General features: G+C 41.0%; 1 protein-coding gene across 1 annotated transcript; it reads right to left on the bottom strand.

The window, feature by feature from the left end:
- Positions 1 to 2205: 2205 nt before the first annotated feature.
- KLF5 (Kruppel-like factor 5 (intestinal)) lies at positions 2206 to 17510 on the bottom strand. The gene is made up of 3 exons (XM_010178507.1): positions 16646 to 17510; positions 15450 to 15509; positions 2206 to 3018 (listed from the first exon to the last, which is right to left on the bottom strand). The coding sequence occupies exons 1-3, from the start codon at positions 17502 to 17504 to the stop codon at positions 2840 to 2842; spliced, it is 1098 nt and encodes a 365-aa protein (XP_010176809.1). The 5' UTR covers positions 17505 to 17510; the 3' UTR covers positions 2206 to 2839.
- Positions 17511 to 17730: the final 220 nt, after the last annotated feature.

The raw sequence follows: 17730 nt of genomic DNA, 5'->3' as shown, positions 1-17730 counted from the left end.
TCCCAATTCATTGCCAACTTCCTCTCCAAGCAGAAACGCTCCGAAGAAACTCGGGCATTTTTCTAGTGGCTGGATCAAAACCAGGTACAGCAGCAGCAGCGCTTCTGGGAGTTACTGCTCCCTGTTCTCCAAAACAGAGCTCCTATGTTTGTGGTTGTGCAGTTGGGTGAGACGCAGCCAGATCTTCTTGGTAATTAACCAAGAGTTTATTGAATTTGTTAATGGTATCCTAGGTATTTTTTAATAGGAGGGATCACTTGACATGTGGGAGAGACTAATGAAGAGAGAAAAATCAGTTAAAGAAAAATCAAAGTTAGGTTGTAAGGAAAGAACAGAGAAATTCAAGAAAGGATTTAGCAGCCAGAGATTACAAGACAACTGAATTTTGAATAAATTGATATTTGTTGTAATTGGATTATTATAGTATGGAATAGTATCCGAAATTTAAATGGAGTCTTTTACTGGTTTTACGATCAATTTCTTTCAAAAAGCTGTGTGCCCTTCTTCTTTATGCTCAGAGGAACAGATGAGAAGACAAACGTACACATCGGCTTTAACTTTTCAATTGGACCATACTTCCATCTTCCAAGAGAAAAATACTTTAAAAGGGCACTGTTTAGCGTTGCTATTGGACCATCCGGTCTTGCTATGGTATGAAAGGAACTTTTAGGGGAGAAAGTTCTTTTGGGCAACAAATAGGTTTCACTCATTTTGAAAGTGGGAGAGAATTTGTGTACTACTTCTATACACCCAACGGGTACCTTTAATTTACAATCATGCTACCGTGGGAGGACTTCTGCAACCATTTTCAGGCTACTGTACACTCTCTTTAAAGAAGAGAAGAAAAGCACCGTAAAGTACTTATCCCTTCACATTTATTATTTCCATCAGGGCAGGCCGCAGAAGTGCCAGGTACTTTCCAAAGAGACAATCCCTGCTCTGAAGAACAGACATTTTTAGCTTAATATTGCCATGACTTCCATCTCCTGAAGCAAAAACACAGAACTTCTGTTGTCAGGAGCCGCAGAGAGCACACGCAGGCACACACGCACATTAGGCACTTTGTTTTATTTTGCAAAAAAAAAAAAAAGAGTCTTTATATATAAACCATTTCATTCTGTCTCAAAACATTCTACAACTATACAGCTGTTTGCTCCGTCATTTGCATAGGAAATACCACAATACAAAAATAAGGTAGGGGGGAGGCAAAAGAAGCAAAACAGCAACCAATTTATGCATGTGTTTCCACGTATAAACATTTGAAGCCTTACAAAATTATTTACATCGTTTGTCAACTATTTACATTAAGAGCAACATTTCTAACTATAACAAACAAAACTATAATTTATCAAGTATATGTAAAATTGTCTTAAAAAAAAAAAGAGTCTGTCATATACCACAAATAAATAAAGACAAACAACAGTTTTAACAAAGCTAGGTTTTCCTGCAAGACCCTTTTTTGGTATTTTGATTGTCTATTCTAGCCTTTGGTTGACAGCTTAATATTACGGCTTGTGAAGTCCTGACACTTAGTAGGTTTGTTTGGTGTCCTCCTGTTGTCTGGCCAAATCCTCCATGGTCTAACCCCATCTTTGGCCCTTCATCTACTGTTTCAAGGCTGAACACTGTGGATCAAAGTCATTGCTAGCATGGAAAGGCACCACTTCATCGACTTCAGTGGAGTTCCAGCGACTTTTGTCAGCAGTAAATTTTCCCCTGCGTGTGTCAATCTGAACCGTGGATTAACTAAACTGCACTGTAATTTTAAACAAAATTACTGTATCCTTTACCTTCAAGTGAATTACATGCAATATCCACATGAAACTAGATCATACTGGTGCTGAACCAGCTTAATGTGTCTGTGTATGAAAATTGCATCCTAAATCCTTCTTTTTAAAGTGATACTAAGTTTAGCTTATAGTAAGAGGTTTAACATTGTGTGTTCACTGTAACTATCCCTGTTATTTAAGCTTCCAACATCGACTCTACAGTTCACTCTAAATGTTTTGCCCTTTTAAGCAATTTGAAAGCAAAATCCTGCTTGGAACATTCAGTGCACACCATGTGAGTTAACAGATACAATACATATGAATGCTTAACTCATTTCTCGTAAGAAAAATAAAGCTAAGTTGGTACTGTTTTGAGAGGTATTTAAAGAACTTTTTTTGTAAATGTGCTGTGTTATCAAATGTAAAACAACTGCTTTTTCAGATAATTCTTAGAAAACTTTTGTATTTAAACCTAAAAAGCTGATTTGCATATTTACAAAATCTTTGTCATAGCAAACATGCAACATACAGAACAAAATGTTTTGTTCTATGGCTATTTGAGTTTTTCTATGTACTTTATCTCCACAGAACGACTTAACATTTAAAAAAAAACAACCCAGAAGTACTAAATATGTCCAGTAAAAACCTGACAGATTACAATTCATGGCTTTTCCACTGCGTTCATTCATCTGCAGCCTCTCATTAATTCATTTACTAAACATTGTCACAATAATGACAGTGCTTTGGTCAAAACACCGCAAGAGAAAAAAAAAAAGAAGTACAATGCTGCAATGTGTCAAGACATTAATACTTGTAAAGAGATGAAACCTGCTGACTAAAGCCATAGAGATCATGAGAGCAAACAACCAACCGAACACTCTGGTATTGTGATACAGTGTCTTCCCTTTTTTTTTTCCTGCATAAATATACAAAATATACATTTCCAGTTTCTTTCGAGATTTCTTTTAAATGGGTAACCCATACTCAAAAAATTAAACTCATCTGTACTCTGTCGAGAGTCAATAGGAAATTGCATAGATACAAAACAGCCGCGAGGATAAGTCCGGCTCTCAGTTCTGGTGCCTCTTCATGTGGAGCGCCAGGTGGTCGGAGCGGGAGAAGCTGCGGTTGCAGACCGCACACTGGAAGGGCTTGGCCCCCGTGTGCTTCCTGTAGTGGCGCGTCAACTCATCCGAGCGAGCGAATCGCCAGTCGCAGCCTTCCCACGTGCACTTGTACGGCTTCTCACCTGCAACAGAGCCCAGAGAGGGGAGACAGTCAGCTCGTCCAGAGAAAACTGACGTGATGCCACATACTGTTCAATTTAAAGCAGAAATAAACCACAAAACAGGAGCTGATGTCTCTGAATTATCCACAGCTCTAATTCAATAGGTCCCAAACTAACAGCCCTTTTTGTTTTTTCAGCAAATTTTGCTCCTGAATCTGTGATTTAATACCTCAGTAAAACGTAAAAAACATACAAATTGGAGGCAGATACGGTACAGAAATGCACAGAGGTAAAAAAACTGCATGAGACTGAAATATACTCCCTTAGCACTCATCTCAGTATGAGAGGGGGTAGAGAAGAAAAGGCAGTCTCACATGACAATCCAGCCTAGTTTGTAACTTATGCTTGCACCTTTTAAAAATAGGTAAATTAAGTTATACAGAGGTTTTTTTGAAGAGGTTTGAAGTGGGAAGGAAGAATTCTATAAAGATTCTTTGTAGTGTGCAGATCTGTTTTGCTGTGTGAAGAAAAGGGGCACAGTGTGTTACAAACACAAGGGGGACAGTGTTTTGTGAAATGCCAGGGGCAATAAAAACTTGTGGTATCCCGGTTTGGGCTAGCTATATATAGGAGAAAGCACCTAAAAGATCAAAGCACCCATTTTCAGAATTGAATGTCTACAATCAGGTGCTTAAACAGCTGTATCTCAGAGGCGGCAAGTGCTTGCTGTCTCCATCAGTCTATGCCGAGGTAGAGGGAGCACGGCGTCTCCGAAAACTTTGTCTTACAGCAGCTCTGCAGACAACTTTGAAATATCCACATCATCTTGAATACAGCAGCCCAAGCACCCAAAATATTTGCATTCGTCCATTTCAGAACTATAAATGAGGTATTTTAAGCATGCCTCTAATTTATAGATTTGTTTGTGGAAGTGGAGGAAACATGAAGCCATGAAGCCAAGATGACTTCTGTGTGAAACCAGAACTTTAAGCATGTTCACACACCTGCTTGGGAGCTGGTATGGCCATGATATCATCACACAAGTAAGCTTCGTATAAATAAAGAGGCCAAGATTACCTATTTATAGGCTATTGGTTGACGTTGGTTGACAAAAACACCTTTCAGTTGGGAGAGTCGATTGCTATCTATATCCTTTATATTAACTTGACCCATTTGGCAAAATGAGCAAGAAAACCAATTTTACCAAAGCACTCGGCAGCAGCTTCGTCTGGAGCAGAATCAGACCAAGGCTGAGCTTTCCAAAAAGTCCTTTCCAACTCATCTTACAGATCTTCTCCCTCTCCATTGGTCCCAGAGCTTTATCCTCACAGTCTCCATCCTAGAGTCCTGTGGAGTGACTCCTGCTTTTCCCTGTTTTACCATCGCACAAGCAGGTGGAAGGACAGGAGCCAGTCTCCTGCAACCAGACTGTGCTGCGCCAGTTATGCAGAGAGCACCACTTGAGAAACTCAAAACCATTACTTCAGAGACGCTAATTTATCATTCAGATGAAATTATGGGACTGGTTTTGTCTGGAAGCTTCTACTGCTTCTTCTGATCAACTAAGTAGTAGCCTTCTGTCTGCTACACCGAGAGCAGGACCAGCCCTTTGATCGTGACGGGGACATGACTTCATGTTGGCAGCGCAGTCACAATCAGAACCTGATTTCTACAAGGAAATCCAACGATCCAGCCAAACAACCACCTCTTTGCACAAACGGTGACTGGGATTTATTGAAATCACACTGGAAACTTATCCCATCAGAAAAACAAACTTTGAGCCTGGCATCACCTCTCACAGCGCTCAAAATTGTTTGGTGGATGGCAAATCAGAAAAAGAATTATTACGAATTTTTATCATAGTTGAAGTTACTCTGCCTGACACTGATTGAGGACTGGAAGGATCTACTTCTACTGTATAGGACTCTTTTTAGCGTCATGCAACATATACTATAGGTTAAAACACAGACTTTGTTTAAGCCAGTCCATAAAGCTTTTCTAACAGCCGAGAATTCAGTTGCGATAACACATTTGGTCTTTGCAGGAGAATGACAGGAAAGGTCTCTATTCAGCAAGGGATATTTTGCAGTACATACATAATCTTTAAACTATTTAAACTGGGCTATTAATGCAGTTTGTGTTGCTGATCCATAGGCATAGCACTGGGCACTGTGAACACTTTGTGTTAAAACACACACGCATGCACGGAGGTTGCCCAAAAGCATTACTCCTGCATTCAAAGCACCTTCATGTAAAGCCAGTGGATTTCTTTCTTTTCCTCCTTTCTTTTACCTGTTCCCCCGTATTAGCTTCAAACTCTTCTTTAAAAACCTTCCCTTAAAACTGTCGTATTATACTTCATGCTAAACTCTCAATCTTGTGATCCTCTCTCTCTAGCTGTGCAGAGTATATACATATGGTCAGGCCTCTGCATACTTCAAACACTTGCTTATCCATTCTGCAGAATTATATGGGGAATGACAGAAACAGTAAAGAGATCAGGGAAATAGCACCTGTTGAACAAAAGCCTAGGAGTGTCCAGAGCAAACCAGACTGGAATGGGGACTAGGAGATTAAAATCAGAGTTTCCAAACTTGGTGTCGAGGAGGTATTGAAATATGTGAAACTTCACTGTGTGTCACACAACACTGTACAGGAAAAGCAGCCTCAAAGTCGTCCCGTGTAGGTGGTACTTGACCCCTTCTGAGTCCAAACAAAACTGCTGCCCCCTGTTAAAACCTTTTCTAACCTGCAAGCAGCATCAGCAGGGGTTACGAAGGCTCCTGGCACAGGAACCACCAGCAGTCGGGGCAGCGGCAAACCCTGTGCCTTGCTGGGCACCACAGCTCCCAGATCAATGCTGAATCCCGCATCAGACTCCAGGAGACCGACCCAGCTTCCCATCATCCAGAAACTTCCCCCACTGTCACTGTCAGTTTATGGCCATCCATAGCCACGAATCCTCCCAGGCAGTGGCACTGCTCAGGGGAAAAGGCAGGCAGAGCCGTGCAGAACAGCCCTGCTCCTCCTCACCAGCCGACTGCTGCCGACCTGGGCTAAACCCAGCAGTGTCGGGGATGCGCAGAGCCGGTGCCTTCACAGATTGTTTTAACAGTGTGACTTTTATGTGCTGGAAATTGAAGCCAGAACGCTGCTTTTAACCCCTGCTTTGGCCAACAGAGAGAACTGGAAAATGTATTTTTAGCGCCAATGCAGAGGCCCAGATTATTTTGAATAAATCCTAGGGGTAAAATACTGAATATCTATGTTTGTAACACTAGTTTCCGTTGGAAAGTTCTATTTAAGAACTGAATCAATTTCAAATGTTTTCCTTTTGGGCAAGGAGGAAGGGGGGCAAGAAAAAGAAGGTGGAGAATATTTTCACTCCTTCAAAGAAAGCAGAAGAACAACTAGCTGGTAGGATTTTCTCTCCCTCAACCTATACACATGCTTTTTGTCATTTAGCAGAAACAGGAGTTTGGTTTAAGTTCCTGCGGCAAGGGAAAAAGAGCCTCAGGTTACGTATTTTCTGAAGTGATCCTACTTCTGTGCTGTGCCGACTTTAAAGCCCCGAGAAACCCGGGGTTGAAGATTTATTTTTTTAAAAAGCAGGTATACACAACAAGGGACACTGAACCCTTTATCCACTGTTTTCATTGGCCGCACAGCAATGTAATATTTGTTTACTCTAATGATTGTGCGAAATACAGTAGCTGTAAAGTTTTGGGAATATTTGGTTTTCCTCCAGCAATTTAGGGCTTCTATAGGGTGTTAAACCAAGAATGCCAGTGGTCATCAAATAGGAAGGCAGCACGGCTCAATTACTGGAACACGATCGCGGTATCAAACAGATATTTCACTGTAAAAGCAAGAAAACAGCTAACTCCTCCACTTCAGGGGAGCTTCCACGGGATTTGTTAGAATGTCAACACTGTTCAACTAAAACACCATGGAGGAAGCTGGTACCGATTTCCAGCCAAATAGCACACTCCAACCCTTTCTTCCCCAGCCAGAAATATTATACACAGCACTTCTGGGAAACAGAACTGCTTTCCTTTAAATTATACTTCAACAGGATAGGGATTTCGTAAGTTTAATTGGATTTCTGCATAACCTCCTTCCAGTATCACTGATTTCAAATATTTTGCTAGGCTTATACATCACTAAATATATTTTTAAGTTCTCGAGCTGCTAATATGTATCCATTCTCCAGGTTTTTTTTTAAAAATAGATTTGTGGAGCATGAGAAACAGACTCGTACTTGAGCACGGAAATTTTAAGCCCTAATGTTTAGTTTGGAAGCTGTTTTACAGAAAGCACTTAGCAAGAGATAAGGGAGTTTAACCTGAAAGGAGACTATTTTGCTTGCAATGTGTCTGTTAAAATAAATAAATAAATTTATAAAGCTGTGAGATTGCAAGGATGTCAAAAAACATCTGGATATCCACACAGAAGATGCTAACCTAACCAGCCACTTGAGCAGATAAACCAATCCAAGTTAGATCTCAAGGCTGGCAATACTTGCCCATACCACAAGAGAATGGTCTGGACTGGTGAAGCACACAGTGTTGGCTCTTCTCCCTTTAATTTATCTTCTTGGGATTCAGCAATTTCAAAATACACTGACTGCCTTCCTAAAATTCGTTCTGTCCACACTGTCATGGCCATGCTCATTTAGGTAAGGTACAGTGACATCAGTGGGGCAGAGATGCCCATTTTGAAGACATCCTCTTATCTTCACCATGCAGCCTCTGTTCAAGAAAATGTTTCTGTTTAAAACTCTGTTTGGAAACAAACAAGTCACTGAAAACCTCCATTAGTGATGAATTACCCCATTAACAAGAAAATAACCATCTTTACTTCGCTTCCTTACTTCACTGCTATTTCTGCAATTCACTGCTAGGATGGCTGCCTTTAAATATAAAGCTGCAAACAGCAAGGGCCAGATTTTCAAACCTAAAGTTAGGTAACTCTGTTGGCATGCAGAAATCCAAATACAGGTATTACACCAGCCAACGCCTGCAACTTCTCTTATTTCCTATCAGAAATCTCTGTCAGAGCCGTGAGTTTGCAGCTTCCTTGAGGAAGAAAAAGCAGCATGCTTTCCAAATACTCCAGAAAAACACAACACCTGATTGCAGCTCGTACGGGTATAAAAGCATAAAGACACACTCCCACCATTCTTACCATCGTTTTAATATTACTTATATTTATTATGAAATTATTTCTAGTGGCAAGTGTTTGCCCTTAAAAAAATACTCAGCTAAGGGTGATGAAAAGGTGGGTAGGCAAAGCAAAAGTTTCGACACCGTAACTGCACCAGCTATGTACATAACCTACATAATGTCCAGTTTTAAAGCAGGTTATTATAAAGATTTATGTTGAAGTTTTCTAGTGCATTTGTTTAAAATTTTTTTTGCATTTTAACACCAGTTGCCTTACTTTTTCTAAAAATATTAAGCCACAGCAGGGAACTAAGAAAAAAAAAATGTTTCTCCTCTGTTTTAGTTTGCCGGAAACAGCCTTCCTCTAGTTCACAGCATCACAGTTTTAAACCCTGGTCTCTTCCAGGCTCACTGGAACCAAAAGTACACGCTTGGGTGTATGTCTGCACTCATTGAAAAGAAGATTTTTAGCTCCTAATGTTTACCTAAAATTAGACCTTCCTTCTGCCACTGACTAAGCAGCATTGTTAAAAGCAGCCTGTTGGTTACATTTTTGCCCTTTAAGACAGTGTTTCTTAGAGAAGGAGCAGAAAGCTGAAATTTGAAAATTAAACATATCTCTCAGGTGTTTAAAAGCTCTCTAGTGCGCTGAAATTCTCAGCTGTCCGAGATGGAGAAGGATCAGAGAGCTGACAGCACACAAGGTACAAGGCTTATTTTGTGAGCAACAAAATGAGTTTAGTCCTTGAAACTTCCAGCTCACCAGCAATACGAATGCATAACATATGCTGTACATTTTTAAATGTGATAAAGCCCCTGCCTAGTATAGTAGCGGCCAGAGGGTGACCATTAAGTCCTTCTTCACAACAAAACAGCATTTTAAGGAATCCCATAACAGAGCGCTGTTGCGCTACCTAAGCCCGATCACTGATAAATCAGGCAGTATTTGATCTTTTTCTAACAAAAGCACAAACAGGAAAATAAAAGATAACTGACTGGTAAGTGGATGGTGAGAAGAGCTGTGCATCAGCCACTTTCTGACTATGGAGAAGGCATCATTATCTCACAGCTCCCACCAGCGCTTGAAGCACTCTCATCCTGCTAAGTGTTGTCTTGGGCGGTTCAAGGATTACTGGGGAATCTCGACGGCCTGTGCAATGGTTTATTTTCTTTCTGGCATAACATTCTGTCTTAACAGAGGTGGTCTCTCCTCAAGGAGATATGCAAACAGGGAGGAAAGGAATTCTTTTTTTTAAGTAGGTTTGTAAGAAATCCATGCCATCTGGGGTGCATGGCTGTGTCTACACGTCCTGCGCTGAAGAACACATTTCCTCATCCACGCCTGTGGTGCAAGAACAGCTCTTTAGCTCTCACACCAATAACACTGGCTCTTGTACAGCCAGATAAGAGGCGCTCTTAAAATGGAATTTATTAAACACGTACTGTAGACTTCCAGATTTTCATCTACTGTATGCACACACACGTTTAAAAAAAAATGAAAGCAATACATTAAAGCTATTTTAACTCAAAGTGAAGCACTGTACGCTTGCCAAAATCAAAGGTTTTAATATGTCCTTTATCAGAGTTGTTAGAGATCACTGAATATAAATAATGCAGCCTGACAGGACAGGAATGCTGCTACCAAGATACTCAGACTAAACTAGGACATTACTTAAATGTTTCTAATCTTTCACCAATGGGAGGTGCAGGTCAACTAACAAACAACAAACACCACACTGCCCTGGAACCAGGAGTCGATCGCCCCAGTCGAGCTCAGAAATTAATTACAATAAGGAATGTCTAATCAAATAATGGAAAGTTTTAATCACCAGCAATTGCTGTGAATCTTGGGACTATATTAGCCTATGTAGGGCGGTCTCAAAATGAACTATATTTAAAGCTGGTCTCTTAGGTCAACAGTTTCCTTATCAGGAATCAAATATCCTGGAACTGAGTTTAATCCTCTCAGGGAGCAATTGACAGAAACAACAGTTTTTTTAAGCTTTCATGCTTAGAGGGACTTTCTAGGCTTTTAATCAGAAAGAATATATTAGGCTTTTCTTTTCAGTATCTAAAATCTAACAGGAGTACCCCTCACCTGACACCTTGGAATTTAATTCCTGCTTTGTAAAAACTGTGTGCTGGAGGCTGATGTGAATGACCAGTAATGTTTAATTAAAATTTAGGGTTATGCAGCTAAGATTTCACCCTCTTTTGAGCAACACACTTAGGTTATGGCTACAGATACAGAACCTGATCCATTAATCCCAAGGTCTGCGATCATTCACAAAGTGTTTGGGGAAAAAAAAACCCCACATAATTTTCTCTTAAACTGTGGTTTGTACAGGAAAATAAAGTACTTCCATTTCTCACGCAGGCAACTAATGGATTTAGCAGAATTCATAAATAAAAGATACCAACATATTCTCCAGCAGTGTCTAGCAACACTGCACTTTAATGCACTTTTGTCAACAGTGTTACTTAACTCTCCCCCGTTTTTCCTCATTGTCTGTCTCAATGACGGCATTTACTGACACCTCTTTAAAGCATAATCTGCGCAGCTGGCTCATCTAACAGGTTAAAGGAGCAGAATCTGCACAGAATTATTATTTAGTAACTATTTTCATGATGCAAACAGTTTTCCAGGATGAAGTCTGCCAATTACCCAGAAGGCTGACACCATGAGCAGAGCAGTGTCTTTTGGGGTCTCTGTTCCCCACTTCCCGTGAGTGAAATCCCTCACCGAAACCTCAGGATGATTTGAGTCAATATATGTTTTCACAAGGTGATTTCTTTTTTTCCAGCAGGAGTCCAACTACCACTTGTTTTTCCTTCTGAACAACAGGCATCCTGAATTTCCAGGCAATTCTATACGGTAACACCTTCAGCAAGCATCCCTATACAGCTTCGGTAAATTTGGAGTGCCAGGTCCTATGCTGAAGCCTATTGCACACAACTGGTTCTCGTTCTGATGCATCACCAGAGTCTAATTCTGGCTCTATTGAGGCACAGATCTAAATTAAAACAAAACGTTTAACACCTTGAGGAACCACACAAGTCAGCAGCTGTCCCATGCCTCTTTAAACATTTGAAATAACTAGGGACGGTGGAAGTATTTTGAGTGCATCTCCTTTAGAGAAATGCCATTTCTCTTGACTTATCTCGGCTTCCACTTCCCATCACCAAATACAAACTAGATCTATAGATAGAGATGAAATAGTTCTGCAGTTAATGCTAGAAACTATTAATGGCAAGCCCACCATGTGACCAGAGAACATGCCTGTACAAAGCCTCTGTATACCGAAAACCAACGTGCAGCTGGAAAATGTCCTCAACGTGCGTGCCTTGATGTGTTCAAAACAATGACAGATTTTCCTCGTGAAACCATACACAACTCTGTAATGTGTAGCTGTTCACAGAAATAACAATAATAATTAAAAACCAGCCTGGAGCCAGCGGCTCTTCTGCAGCATTACAGGTAGGGTACAGGCAGGGCATTCCAGGTGCCTGCGCATCAAAGGCTCAGCTTCCACAGTCCAAACCGTTAACACACAAAGAAATCTAACAGGGGAAGTTACAGAATCACTGTTTCTAAAGGACTACTTGATGTACATGTATATACTTGGATGCCAGAAAAGGAATTGAAGGAGGTTGATCTACAACACACAAGGAACTGCTCTTCACTGACATTTGGTACATTTTCAAATTGGAGATCCAGCTCTTAACAGCAGAGCCTCACAGTGGTTTTACTGCTGGGCAGCCCGCAATAAATGCGTAACCCCCTCCCGCATTATGTGCTGTGGTTGCACAATGCCAGTTGTGAAATGAAACTTCTTCCATGACTAACAGGTAGAATTATTTTCAAAGAAAATCCCTGCTTCAAAAGGTAAAAAAATCCAAGCTGTTTTGAGAGATGTTCCAACAGGTATTTTATCATACTGAATACGGTTTCACCATTTCAGGAATAACTAACATCAAGTTAAGATATCACACTGAAGTGTTTTAAGGTATTAAAACGTATCGGACATCTGCTCCACAACTGCATGGAGATGCATACAAAATGCCTTGTATCTTTGCAGCACTGAAGTCTTTGTTCATGTTCAATTTTGGGATTACCAGTTTAACCACAGCTAAAATTTACTTCATAATTTACAAATGCTAAAGCATTGCCTGGAAAAAGAAAAGTGGGTGCCTGCTTCAGTGACTGGTTACAAATGCATTAACCTTGCTTATCTCTTTACATGAATACTGGATTCCTAATCAACGGCAAAAGTCCAGTGTAATTACATTAAATCAGAATAACTATACCAGCTTATACCACCTGACCTGGTGTAAGGTAAACACCTTGGGAACACCTAAGAAGAAAAATCTGAGATTTTCCTCTTGCCCATTTCCTGTAGTTTTATTTAAATGTAATTTGTAAAGTCTGATAGCGTGTTCATATCCGAACTGGAAAAAAGACTACATCCTACATTCCACCTATCAGAAAATAACATTTCCCCTAGGTTTGTTCTCAAAGAACGTCTACTAAGCCCAGTGAAAGCCTTTCAGAAGCAAATGGCTGCTGAATAAATACTGTGAAAAGGCTGAGATTTTCCAATACAAAAGGAAAACCATAAGGTCTGTCTTGACTTTTAATGGCAGACAAACTTTGCTGCAGGCTCTTTTATTTTAAGATGACAGATTGCTGAGAAGGGCGGGGACTGGTTGGGATGAGAGGGAGACTGCAGCCAATTTTAAAAGGTATTGTTAAGAAACTAAGAATAAGAAGAAAACAACTTCAGTGGTCCATGATTACTAAAGAACGGGTTCAGCCAGACAAACAGGTCTGCTATCCCTCAAGGGATTTGAAAGAATATCACACACAACTTTATTAAAATGGATTACGTGACACTTGCTTTAGACTTTGAAGGTAAAATCTTCACAAGAGTCCTTTTTATTAAAAAAAAATAAAAAATAAATCAAAGCTCAATCATGCCGTATGAATTCACAGTTTGGGGGATGCGGTGCACAAAGGCACACACCCAAATTTAGCCCTCGGCATCCAGCCCTTCTCTTTGGAGATCAATAGCGAGATTGCCCTGCGCTCCTGGAAGAGCTGCGCAACTTCACAGGTTTCCCCGAGTTTGCGCCCATTTACTTTAACATCCGGTAAATCAATTTACGACACTGGGTAACACACATTTCAACATGGGCTAAGGCTGAGATTGGAATCAGTGCTGGAAATCTTCAAGTGAAAATTCAGGAGAATGAAACTAATCCAAACTCTGAAACAACGCAGGTAACAGGATAGGGACTCACATTCTTGCATGTAATGCACAATTTAAACAGTTTATCCCTTCATTCACCTCCCCAGAAGACCCTTTGTATCACAGACCTGCTTAAGTTCACCAGATTTTTATCTAAAACAACATTCTTGTTTCCAATGAATACATCAGCGCCTCTGACCTTTGCACATTTATCCACATTTCTAAGGTCAAATATCTACAGGTAAAAAAGTGAAGGCAATGATAAACATTAGTGACCCTAAGCAACCCATATTAGCAATGTGGGATGTATTTCTACGAACACAAGTATTCATTTCATAAATCCTGAAGTCATTACTATCCAAAGTTAAAACAATATATATACACTGATTTTAAAAAGGAAAAGTGTGCATTTCAAATGATGACTATGTAATGTTAATTTTTAGACTAAAAGTTTGCTTTTTTCTCTCTTTGTAGTTACTGTGTGACAGCAAGCGAGGTTTTTAGAACTGGCATTTAGTTGTTGGCTGAAGTGCCAAAGTGGAAATTGCACACTCTTAAACTTACAGATAATTTATTAAAGAGCAACAGGATTATACTCTGACATTATTCATGCTTATAGCCTCATGAAAATACGCCTTTCTTATTAAGCTTACTAGTAATGAGTGATTATATAGATCAGAAATATTTTTAACAGCGTTCTTGTTTAGTCTATTACTAATGCAAAGCAATAATCTTTGTACAGTTGCTTTTAATTTTCTACTGTGACTGCAACACAGGTAATTCTCATTTATCAAAACAAAATTTCCATAGTAACATTTAGCCTGGAGATACTCGACTTCATTACGACAATCCAGCGATCCATTGAAAATAGCTGCTAAATAGATGGACTTGTTTCCATAGAGATAGCAAAATGTTTCCTTAGATCACAGCTCACGCTTAGTTGTGTTTTGACTTCTGGTTTAAACTTCGGTGAAACCCCATTACCAGAGCAGCCCAGCCGCGGTGCTGACAGCCTGCTCCAATATGCAAGGGGCTTGAACTGCGACTCCTGTTTTGCTCCGAATCGAAGTTCATGCACCAAAGAGCTGGGGTTCACACTTGGTTTTAAAAACAGGAGTCACAGCCCTCTCGTTTGATTTCTGTACAAAATCGGTCATGTGCTTTTCACTGATTTAGCACGAGCAGTTCTGCACTAAGATCCCAACAAAAAAACTGTCCTAAATAGTTTCAGGTGTGCTGTTCGGGAGCTAAATTTTTCTCGCAGTCTCCCTCTCTCCTCCTTCCCCCTGCCTCAGCAGGTGAAGGCTTAGAAAGAGCACGGAGGGCATGTCCACCTCCCAAACGCTGTCCTGCACGCATGGCTCCTGCACCCACACACAGGCAGCTCTGTCACCAGCTCCGCTCCACGCAGACCCCCGAATGTGCCTGTAGCTGCAGGCGGGATTTTGATCGAGGTACAAAAAACAAGCGCAACGCACCAATAATTTCAGTTTCCTCTGTTTTAATGTCTTGCACTGACAAAAAAATGAAATCGTGTCTTTTTAAAAAAAATAGAACGACCTGTCTTAAAAAAAAAGAAAAAAGAAAACGCACACTTAAAGCTAAGGACGAAGCAAATGGAGATATCCTGGGATTTTTCGTGACATTTCTGAAAAGTTTTAAGGTTAAATAATTCTAACAGGTCAAAGAAAGTCGAAACCAGAAACTTCTGTCTAATTATATTTGAAAACTACAAAATGTTTACGCTGCTTAATACATTATTCGAAGGAAAAAAGTCCCTTTCTGAACACTTTATGGCATTTTAGATTGAATAGGAAAGTTTCCATCTGTTTTATTCTTTGGTATTTTGAATTCTGCATTAAGAATAAAAGCAATTTCTCCTCTCATTGACCAAACCTTAATTTTTTCTTAACAGCCAGCCTGAACCCACACCACTCCACAAACAACAGGGAGAAGATGGCAGATCAAACACGCTTGCTTTCTCAGAAAATGCGTAAACCATGAACGAACAAGAGACAGCGAGGGAGCAAGTACATACCCGTGTGAGTTCTCAGGTGCGCTTTTAAGTGAGAAGACTTTGTATAAACTTTCGTGCAGCCTAAAACACAACAAAACAAAAAAGGCAGAGAAGCATTTCAGTAGGGAGGACATGAATGCTCCACATTACATTTAAACTTCCTCACTCAGTGCTGGGGTGCTATCTGGAAACATTTAAGTTTACTGCCTCCTGGCACCATCATTGTTTAGAAGTAAAATCTGATAGAGAAAGCTCCTCGGGAGATGTTGCTTTACATAGAAAAAACAGCGTACGTTTCTGTTAGACTTACTACCTTGAAATGTAATACAGACAAACAGCTGCTACACTCTACGTAGAGTACCACCTGCTACGTAAATTAACTCAGAAGGGAACTTGTTCTTTAAAAAATTCATACAGAATTTACTCAAGCCAGGCTTGATCATTACCCAGGGCCCAGCATAACTCTTCCACTGAGCATTTGTGATGCTGCACACCATACAGTGATAAACCACTGAGAGTTATATTGGTAAATGGGGAGATCAACCACAAGCAGCAGCCTCTCTCTGTGCTTGGATGGGTGTGAGCGTCTTGCATTTGGGATCACGTACTACATGGAGGCACGATTTACAGCCACGTTTCTCTTCTTCAGCACAGAAGGAGAGGCTGGGAGGGAATCCATCCATGGGCAGTTTTCAGAGGTAGCTTTAACGGATTTATGTGGGCAGCTGAATCCCTTGTTTGTAACAGGGAAGATACAGTCATGGCCTCGGCTACCAGGAGCTGAAATTATTCTTTCAGCGCCAGCAGATGGAAGCTGAGCTATACTGCATTGGACAAACACAGCCTCTGCTCCATCACGGGTATTAGAAATGTGGAGCAGGAGCTGTATGGTCACACTGAATTACATTAGAGAAGGCCATCATTTTGATTTTTTTTTTCTATGGAGTACAAGTTTTGTAACATGGCAAAATGAGCTCAGGTGTTTAAGAGAATTACAAATAACATGAAGAAAAGGGTATATATTATTTTTAAAATGTGAAAGCGTGCCACACAAAATAAAACAATAAAAAAGAGAAATTCTACTGTGACAAGAAATTATTTTTTTCTCCCCAGACATAGACTACAGCTAAAGAAAACCATTTATACCTCATCTGTGATTATTCACACTTTTTTTTTTTAATTGCAAGAGCTGGGATTTTCTGGCACAGGTCGCTTACCGGGATAGTCACAGTAGTGGATACGTCTTTTCTCCAAATCTGGGTTACTTCTCCGGTTGTATCTGACTGGTTGGATGTTCTGTGGAGTTATGGGCAGAGTCGCTGGTAAATTTGGGTTGTGAATGGCCAGCTTGGAAGCTATAGTAGCGGCGTATGATGGAGGAGGGGTTAAATTCTGTAGCATCTCTGCTTGTCTGTCTGGACTCCCAGGCTCTGAACTCGGGGGCGAAGGAGGGAAGTAAGTGGCCTGCTGCTGCAGAAACTGGTTTGGCATGGAGTAGGAGCAGGGGGGGATGCCCTGGAACTGTTTCATGGCAGTCTGTGGAACAGCCGAGGAGAGCGTATTGAGGCCCGCCATGGCCGAGGGCATGGAGACATTGCTAAGGGAGTCCATCACGGCTGCCTGAGGGGTGGTGTTGGGCATGTCTAAATCCGGCGAGCTCAGGAGCTGATACAACTGGCCTTGCTGGGGCGTGACAGAAAGGTGAACATCTGGAGTGGGAAGCTCCTGCTTGATGAAAATGTTGTTCACATCGGGAGTTTGGTGGGAGCTGAAGATGCTGGTAAATTCGGGGAGGGCCTGAGTGGGGGCGGGGGCAGGGGCAGTAGTTTCGCTCTGGTGGTTGAAGATGGTGACCGGCTCTGTCTTGATGTGGGTTACGCAGGGCCGCTGGGATTTGTACAGGCCAGTTCTCAGGTGGCTGATGTCAGGGAGGAAGACGTTCATGTTGATGCTGTAAGGCAACCCTTCGCTGTCAGTGAAAAACTGGTCTACAACCGAGGCACTGTCTCTTCTGTACTTCTTGTGCTCAGGAATGACAGGAACGGGCGGGAGCTGAGGTGCCAGGTACTTCTCCATTTCGCATCTCGTCTACAAAAAACAGAGCAGACCATAATCCACACGATTTGCTACCAACTAAGAGAGATGATGGCACGCAAGTTGCGTGTGGTTTTGCAAATAAAAGGCAACACTGTTCAGCCAGCCCCAAGCTACCCTATGGAGGAAGTTATAAACATTCACAGTAATAAAAATCTGCCTTTTATAATGGACGTGCTAATCGACATCAAGGACAAGGAGATAAAGT

This window comes from Mesitornis unicolor, unplaced genomic scaffold, assembly GCF_000695765.1.
Source record: "Mesitornis unicolor isolate BGI_N332 unplaced genomic scaffold, ASM69576v1 scaffold4392, whole genome shotgun sequence".
Taxonomy (NCBI): Eukaryota; Metazoa; Chordata; class Aves; order Mesitornithiformes; family Mesitornithidae; genus Mesitornis; species Mesitornis unicolor.
The sequence above is the reverse complement of the archived record's forward strand: the minus strand, read 5'-3'. Positions and strand labels throughout refer to the sequence as shown.